This window comes from Mauremys reevesii, linkage group 9 (genome assembly GCF_016161935.1).
Source record: "Mauremys reevesii isolate NIE-2019 linkage group 9, ASM1616193v1, whole genome shotgun sequence".
Taxonomy (NCBI): Eukaryota; Metazoa; Chordata; order Testudines; family Geoemydidae; genus Mauremys; species Mauremys reevesii.
In genome coordinates, this window is record NC_052631.1 from 101,493,461 (window position 1) to 101,502,422 (window position 8,962).

Here is an 8,962-nt window from a genome sequence, read left to right on the forward strand (position 1 = left end):
AAAGTAATTTCTTCTTGAAAACAGAAAGATAGTCCCTCCTGGGTCTATTTTCCCCCCATTTGAGCTGCAAAAGGGTGTCCAGACCAGATCTTGTTCTGTACTGTCACAGCAGGGGAGAGACAGACTTGGATTAGTGGCTGTCTATCTGCAAGTTGCTCATTCCACAATTACCTACCCATGCTGTCATTTACCATTGTTTTGTAAGTGGTTCTGGCCTTGCTTGCACATACAAGTGGCACCAAGTTAACTAGCATTGGCTTTTATATAGATTTAGTTAAATGGATCCCAGCTTGTGTGTGGATACACTTAGTCTTCACAACTAGCTTAGAAATGTGTCCATGCAGAGGCTTGCACTAGTTTAAATTGATTTAAAAACAGATTTGAATTAAACTTGTGCCACTTTTGTGCCTAGAAGAGGCTTGTGTCTTTTTCGATTCTGTGGATGATGAGTCTTCATTCGCTGCTTTCTTATTAAAATGTCTTCCCCCTTATTATAGCTTTTCAACTAAATTAAAACAGGTTGTCATCATGGAAACAAAAGTTTAGGGCGTGAAAACACTTTTTTTTAATTTTTCATCAAAAATTGGAGAAAATTGCAGAAAACTTGATATATTATCTCTTTAACAGGATTATGAAAGGACAGACAGTAACTCTCATGGTCCATTTGGTCTCAAACCTAGGTCAGGTAAGGTGGTGTTCTCTAATACAGTATGCCACAGCAAATCTTGCTTCCCACATTAGAGCTGAAGATAAGGGCAGCAGAGATGTGAGACTGGGCCTTTTTGGAACAAATAGAAGGGGAGAGGCCACTGCACAGTACAGTGCCCACGGTTGACTTATGGCAAGTGTACAGTTGGAAGAGGCATGGCTAGCTGCTCTGATAAGCTCATAACTGCACTGTCTCTAAATTGCAGTTTTGCTACATTGATTTCTAGAGTCCTGCACAGATACAAAATTTCGATCTGCATCGGAGCTGCAAAACTGGTCTGAGTATCCACAGATGCAGGTACCCGCGGATATAAAGCAAATATCCACGGATTTGCAGGGCTCTATTGATTTCTCTTTTGTGTCTTTTGCCATCCTTTGTAGGAGGGAAAACAATGCAGACCTGCCTTTGGCAATCAATGGCTGGGAGCTTCACAGAAGGGCAGGCTATTGTCCATTGACATAATATGTGGGGTTTCAGAGTTTGCCAATAGTCATTAGGCTCAGCACATTTAGGCTGCCATGCCCTTGACACTTCCAGAGTGCTGCTAACTCCTCTTATTTAAAGCAGACCTTAATTTTCTGAAGACTAGGAAGCAAGGCTACAAATATTTGTAGTTAGTGCTGTCTGCTGACATTTGCATCAATCATATGCATGTTATATATATTAACCATTTAAAGTATAGTTGAGAAATGCTGCCTTGGCCAAACAATGAAGAATTTCGGATGAACATCTGGGAGGTTCTGAGCTCATTAGGAAAAGCTTGCCTTACTTCTTTACAATATGTATTCAGGTCAATCTTTTGCTCTCTCAACAAATTTGTTCTTTGTTTTATACTAGCTTGTAAGCACTCAGTATTAAAATGCATTCTGCAGTTGGTCATTTATTGTCTCTGTGGACAGTTCACTCTCTAGCGTACAGTGTATTATAAAAGAGTTCCACCTTTTAAGAAGTTTATGCTTTGGGTATTTCCATAGACTCGGTGGTTAAGATGAGAATACACATCTTTTATACGTAGCATGCATGTCATAAAATGTACAGGACCAGTGTTGGCATTAGGAACAAGTTACATAAAACGCTCATTATTGGGGATGTCTAAATTCTTTCCTGCTAAGACGACCCCCCTCCCCCAAATAGAACCTCTTTCAATGTGTTTTCACAAGAATTAAACTTAAAAGTGTAATAAGTTACAATATTTCTAAATATTATGGAAATTCTTCCAACTTAAATACTGCAAAGTTATTGGTATTTGCAAGTATGAGGATAATCCAATAATAAAATAGTTGCCTGCAAGGTTTTTTGATAGTGGATAATGATAAACAAATGCAAACTTGAATGCTTAACCTTGTCCTTTCCATTGCAGCAGTGCGAAGCTTTGGTCAATAAGAAAATTCATACTTGTAACTTGTAGTTTCATAAACTTTCTCCCATGACCTAGTTTTAAATATTTATTTTAATAATTTATGGTTATAAATAAATTCAGGGAGTTCCTTCCACAACAGTTTTATGCTGGGCTACAGTAAAAAGCTGTAAGAATAGATATTTTCAAAAACCAGTATGGTTTACCCTGTCAAAAATGAAAGCACAGTTTTGTATCCAGACAGATTTGCTACCTACCTAATTTCCAGGCAAAAATGCAGACATTTGAAGGAAGAGCCAATGTGCTTCCCTTTGAAAATTTAACCCCTAAAGACTACATGTAGCTGCTAGGCCATTGAGCCTTAAGTTATTGTAGTCACTTTATAGCATTGAAACATACTTGTTCTGCTTAACATTTCAGTAACCGTGATTTTCTCTTTTACTTTACTGGCGGATGTTTTTTCCACAGTGGGGGTGTTCCAAATATTGACAACTGTCTGTTTTATAACAGCTTTCAGCCGTTCCTCTCGCCAGGACTCTGGAGTAGTGGACCCTGGATTTACAATGAGGAGGAAAATGGAGCATTTAAGGGAAGAAAGGGAACAAATAAGACATCTTCGCAATGTACGTTCCCATGACTTGCTGTTTAGGCTCCAGCTGGTGGGGCCACACCCTTGCGTGCAGTGCGCTTACTTTTCTTTGCACCACCAGCATGTACTTGTTGTAAAACCTGTCTACATGGTCCAGGCAGTGCAAGGATGATAACTGTGGTATTGTAACTCCATATTTGGAGTTTGTATGCAACACATCTCTCCTACCAGGTTAGGAAAGGGGGTGCATTTGGGATGCCCCTACACCATGTCAATCTGGGCCATACATTTGGCCCTTGAGAGCCAGTGCTGCTGTAATGTGGCACAAGGAAAATGGTGCCCACCTCTTGACTAGCGAGCTGTGCATTCTGGCATGTACCTGAAGAGTTGGTCCCAGGTTTCGAATCCTCATCCCTGAATCATCAGACATGCTTTGGTGGGAAGGACCTTAGCTGAAAAAAGTGTGAATAAAGCCATGTTGGATCTAAATTTCAGTGTTTTGAATAAATGTTTTCCTATATCACTCTATTCTGAGAATCATTTTGTAAGTTACATTCTTAATTATTAAAATAAAGTGTAACTCTTTTTTAATGCAACTAATGAAGAATGGTTAGATAAAATAGAAACTTAGAACAGTCAGTTCTTCTTGATGTTGTGTTAGTTATATTTTTAATTCATCCTCAAATTCTCAGCTGCCTGCATGTCATCAGAGGCTGCACACATCTAAAGGGCACATAATGTTCAGAGATTTCAGTTAAACACTGAGTCTATATTATAAACAATACCATGATAGCAGCTCCAGCTCCTGCTGCAGCAGCAATTTGCTCAAGTCCAGTTAAGCTGTTGAGGAAAAGCACTGCTCCTAAGATGATTAATTGAGTGTGCTTCCTGCCCCTTTTTCCATGAAGGCTTGTAGTTTGTGTGGTGAAAAGCACTTCCTCCTTCCTCCAACTCACTTGCTACACAGGTTTAGGTACTTCTACCCCTCACCACTCAATTATCACTTCCTGGATGGGTGACACCCCACCCCCCAAAATATGCTTCCACTCCAACCATCTCTCTCTCTCTCTGTGGGTATGACCCCCAGAGTAGAAGAAAAAAGAAGTTGCCTCCCATGAATAGCATGTATCAAACCCATAGCCTCCATATCTTCACCAGCAGCCGATGCTGCTTTTCAGCCTGACATTTCAGCCTACAGATCCTTCACCTTCAGAAAATGAATGTGCAAGCTGTCCATCATATGGACTTTGATAGGAGCAGTAGGTTTGTTTTCATAGCTGATCTGCACAGGTGAGCAGCTGCATGAGCTGCTACCTCTATATACCTGTGAACATAGTCACATCATTAAAAACTGAGCTGAGGAAAAACAAGTTAATTATACAAAGAATATTTGTACCCAGTAGCATAACAGTTTAGGCTTAGTGTTGCCATTTTTAAATTTATGGGATTACTGGATTTTAAATTAAATCAAAATTTCCTTGACAGTGAGAATATCGTTACTATGGATGCCTCTTCTATTTTACAGAATCTTGAATCGAGGCTAAAAGTTATTTTGCCAGATGACATTGGAGCAGCATTGATGGATGGGGTTGTTCTTTGCCATTTAGCCAATCACATAAGGCCACGTTCTGTTGCAAGTATTCATGTACCATCACCAGCAGTGGTGAGTCAGCTACATCATTTTTATTCTATCTGAAGTGAAAGCAAACTGTTGGAGTTCAACACTAGAAAATTGTGTATTATCTTCACTATTTTAAATGGTTATATTATCAATTTTTATTTTATTTCAGGATGCAATAAGCCAGTATTTGGTGTTACATTAAGGCTCAAGGGTTTAGCAGTCTGTTATGTACTAAGTCCTTAAATTAGTTTTGTAACTTTGCTTGTTTTCTAATACAACTGTTATTGAATTTGCATCATAATTATAAAGTCCTTTTATAAATGCGTAACAAAGATCTAACATCCTATCTTTACAGCCTAAACTCAGTATGGCAAAGTGCAGAAGAAATGTTGAAAACTTTCTTGATGCTTGTAAAAAATTGGGCGTGCCACAGGTATACTAATCACTTTATTGATTAATATACTTCATTAATAATCACAGATAAGATGTGTCAGCATTTACTTTTCTGGGTTATCTAGAAAGCATAGTAGTTAAAGCAGTGAAATGTGAGTTGGGAGACCTGTGTTCCATTCCTGGCTCTGCCACTGGCTTGCTGGATGACCTTGGCCAGGTCACTTCCCTGTGCCTCAGTTTCAGGGGATGATGATAGTGACCGTCTGTATAAAGTGCTTTGAGATCTACTGGTGAATAGAAGAGGGGTGGGTGTGTGTGTTTATCAGAAACCCTTCGTTTAGTGGCACATTGTGGCATGAATGACCGTATCTGCCTTGGAAAGATCTTGGGCTAGAATGAAAGGGATTTTGCAGATCACAAGGTGCATTGACAGAGCTACACAGAGGAAGCTTGCATGGCTCTTAACTGTACTAGCTCATCTGTAGTTTTTGTTACTATTCCCTCACTTTCATTTTACCCACGCTCATTCTTCCACCTTCTCCATGAAGGGAAAAATTAAGGGCCAAATTTTCTTCTGTGCATTAGGGGACAGGAAACTCCATGAGTTTGTATTTGCAGTAGCCACATGACTGTTCTGCTAGTGGCCGTTTAACTCCACCTCAGTAGGACAGGAAGGTGGCTTAACCCTGAAAACCGTAGTTCCTAAGCTATAACCCTGTGCTTCTGCACTGCTTCTGCTCCCACCCTCCATATCCGCACAAGTCATGTTTCCAACGACTCCCCTACTGGCTGCTACCCAGGACTCCACTTTGGTAGAGAAAAGGGGTTCATGTTGAATGTAACGCTTAAGAGAATTCCTATGGGTTTGGGTGGGAGATGAGTCATTCTTGAGTTCCAGCAGATTGTAATCCTCCTTACAGACAACTTGTAGTGGAGCTTCTGCAAGGACAAGGAAGGAAGAAGTCTGCCACTGACCAGCACTACCCCACCCTCACTCCATTTTGCTCCCTCTGTTTATGAAAGCAGATGGGAGTCTCCGGCCCTAAATAGTCAATAAACTGTCAGAGGCTTCTAAGAAATAGTGTTTATTTCTTCTTTGTTTAACATTTTAATGAAACTCTCTTTAGTTTTTGTTTTGCTCTAATTTATATTTGTGTGTCATTTTTTCACACTGCAATTATCAGATCTTATGTGAGATATAATTAACTTCTGAGCACCTTGTCACACTTAAAATTTTGCTGTAGAGATAGATGCATATGCAAACGTATTGACCAGAGAAGATTTCTACATGGATCTCTAATTAGTCATAGTGAGGTATTTGAGTGTTGAAGTCTTCTGAAAGTACACTTTTTACCCAAGCTGTGCAGAATGATTGAAACATGATGCATATACCATTTTATTTTTCAGGAAAGGCTTTGCCTGCCTCATCACATTTTGGAGGAAAGGGGTCTAGTGAAAGTTGGTCTTACAGTTCAGGCTCTGCTTGAACTACCTTCATCTAAAGCATCCCAGCTTTCTTCTGTGTAACATGACTTTTGGAAACCAGACAACTTATCATGGATCTATTGATTTAGATTGCTGCCAAGCAATTCAGCTTCCTCAATGGGAACATCCAAGCCATCAGAAGTAGTTTCTGCCCAGACACTTTAGACAGAGCCTTATTTTGGAGGGACATGTAAAACTTTGATTTCAAACTGACTGTTACCTGAATAAACAGTTATACTGATGTTTTAAAACTTGGATGCACAAGAGATTTTTAACAACATCAGATTCTCTGTCCAGGTAATATAAGTTCTAAGTTTCCCATTAATGTTTCATTATATTATTTTTAAAAGCTGGATTTTTCTTTTTACTACATTGAAAATGTTGTTTAGTTCTGTTTTATAAAGGATAACACACACACACACACACCCCCACCCCCAAACAAAGCCCTACTAGAAAAAGTTTGTCAATCATTTGGGTTAAATGTAAAGATAAAACAAAAACCAGCTACAGTATGATAATGAAAATCTGAGTGACAGATCACATTTAATCCATTTTTGTTTCATATAGCTCTATATTTGAGTTCTTTATTTCTTGCACTTCTGACTGTAATTTATATACTTCTAACATCTCCAGTATTTAGTTGGATGTATGGTAATTACACAAAACATTATATAGGAAAAAGGTGTTTTTTCCAATCTTCTAAGTTCGTGCCAAACTATTTTTTCAGTTGTACGGTAGATTGTTTACATGTGAAGTGCCTGTGTAATTGATGACTCTTAATAGTCTTAAATGTTTTTGCAATTTCTTTGTCTGAAATAGATACAATGGGAATTTTAATATTTTAATAGTTTTTCTTAAGGTCAGTAATATGTGAAGATTTAAATGATGCTTCACATTTTTTTGTTAGGTGTTTTAAGTTGCACAATTTGATTATGTTTAATGATTGGAAAATAATGTAAATACATTTTATTTATGCTATTTAATTTGATAATACCCAATCACTTCTCTTTTAATGTATTGTTAACAAAAATTGTCACTTTGAGTTATTTTCCGTCTTTGAGACAAACCATGACGTCCATAGTTAAATAAGAAATGTATGGACTAGTGATGCATACATAATAATCATTAAGGATGTTTTGATAAAGCTGCCAAAATCTCAGGTTTATGCTGTGACTTTCAGGATTTTACATCATGTTGTTCCTGATTTTGCATTAGTTTTTTTTACAGTAACAAATCACCACAAGTTAGATTAAACATGTTTGTTGAGAGGGACTTATTTTGGAAATAACCACCTGCATGACATACCGCATCATCACTTTGCACCAATGCTTCTCATTTGCACCAGTGTCACCAATTATCAACAGTTAAGTCTGTGCTGAGAATATCAAACTCTCGGGGACAAATGTTTAAAAAAAGAAAAAAATTAAATCCCCACAACAGAAGCTTTGTTGAACTTCTGGGTTTAAGTACTTGTTTGATTCTACAACTTTTCTGACTGATATTTTTCCCACAGTGTTCTGAGATATTTTAAGATTGATGGACAGTTGACTCCCTTTCTTTCTGTCTCTTTCCCTTCCTCCCAAACAAGTTTACCTTCTTAGTAAATATTTAGTATCAGAGGGGTAGCCGTGTTAGTCTGGATCTGTAAAAGCAGCAAAGAGTCCTGTGGCACCTTATAGACTAACAGACGTTTTGGAGCATGAGCTTTCGACATGCATCCGACGAAGTGGGTATTCACCCACGAAAGCTCATGCTCCAAAACGTCTGTTAGTCTATAAGGTGCCACAGGACTCTTTGCTGCTTTTAGTAAATATGTGTCTTAATAAAAAAAATGTTGGGCTCTGAATATGTCTCAGATGTATTTTTAGACTGTTACTTTAGATCAAGGGTAAAACCTTGTGTGCCAGATGATGTAAAAAAATTAAGTTGTACTCTTTTGCCAATTGACCTAAAGCTATTTCATTTCATTTGGCAAAGGAATGAGGAAGAAAATATTGCTTTATTTCTTCCTTACTCTCTTTAATTGAAGCATTAAAGCCAGTTAAGAAGAAAATTAAAATCCCGATGGCTAAAAGATTTAGAAGATAAAATTATTTTAATGTTCTTTAACTAAAATCCATTGAAATAAAAGTAATTCATAGGCTCTTGTTAACATATGCTATTGTTTATAGAGTGCATTCTCAAATACAGTTCATGCCCTCCTTTACAAAATCACATACATAAAAATATCATTTAAACAGGTACTCATGCAGAAACTGTAATTGGCTCAATATAATCAGCCATTAAAATAAGTAGTTTCATTTATCTTTCCTCTGAATTATCCTTTTTTATTGTTTATCTTAATTCATATTCATAGCAGAGGTCCATTCTAAAAAAAGAATGGGTAAATATTCTCATTTCACATAAATGCAATATCAGGGGGAAAAAATTTAGTTGAGATTACAATGAACAAGCACATTTTAGTTCAGTAAGCAGATTTTTGGTTGTTACTTTTGCTGTATTTTAATAGCTGAAGAATTACCTGATCATTCAAAGAGGGAAAATGTTCCATATTAAGAACTGTACTGTCTTGCAGGTTTTTTTATACATACCCTCTTGACCTCAAAAATAGCAATTCCTGTTCCAGTAGTGTTAACCATAGACTTGCAGGTGGCAAAGACATTAAGTTTCAGATTTTTGTAACCATAGTCTGTTGGATAATGCAAGTGTTTGTTGGATTGTTTAAATATGTTCACCAATCCTGAACGACACTTCAGTTTTCCTGATGGAATTAAGTTTCCTCTGTAAAGTTTGCTGAATACAGTGCAA

General features: G+C 37.5%; 1 protein-coding gene across 7 annotated transcripts in view; it reads left to right on the forward strand.

Annotated features, from left to right (window-relative positions):
• Positions 1 to 7,184, forward strand: part of LRCH2 (leucine rich repeats and calponin homology domain containing 2) — a 72,531-nt gene extending 65,347 nt beyond the window's left edge. For all 7 annotated transcript variants that reach the window (XM_039489715.1, XM_039489714.1, XM_039489717.1 and 4 more), the window contains 5 exons: positions 628 to 685; positions 2,577 to 2,689; positions 4,181 to 4,318; positions 4,632 to 4,709; positions 6,077 to 7,184. In XM_039489715.1, the coding sequence (XP_039345649.1) occupies positions 628 to 685; positions 2,577 to 2,689; positions 4,181 to 4,318; positions 4,632 to 4,709; positions 6,077 to 6,196 (507 nt within the window). In that variant the 3' untranslated portion in view covers positions 6,197 to 7,184. The remainder of the gene's footprint in view (positions 1 to 627; positions 686 to 2,576; positions 2,690 to 4,180; positions 4,319 to 4,631; positions 4,710 to 6,076) is intronic.
• Positions 7,185 to 8,962: the final 1,778 nt, after the last annotated feature.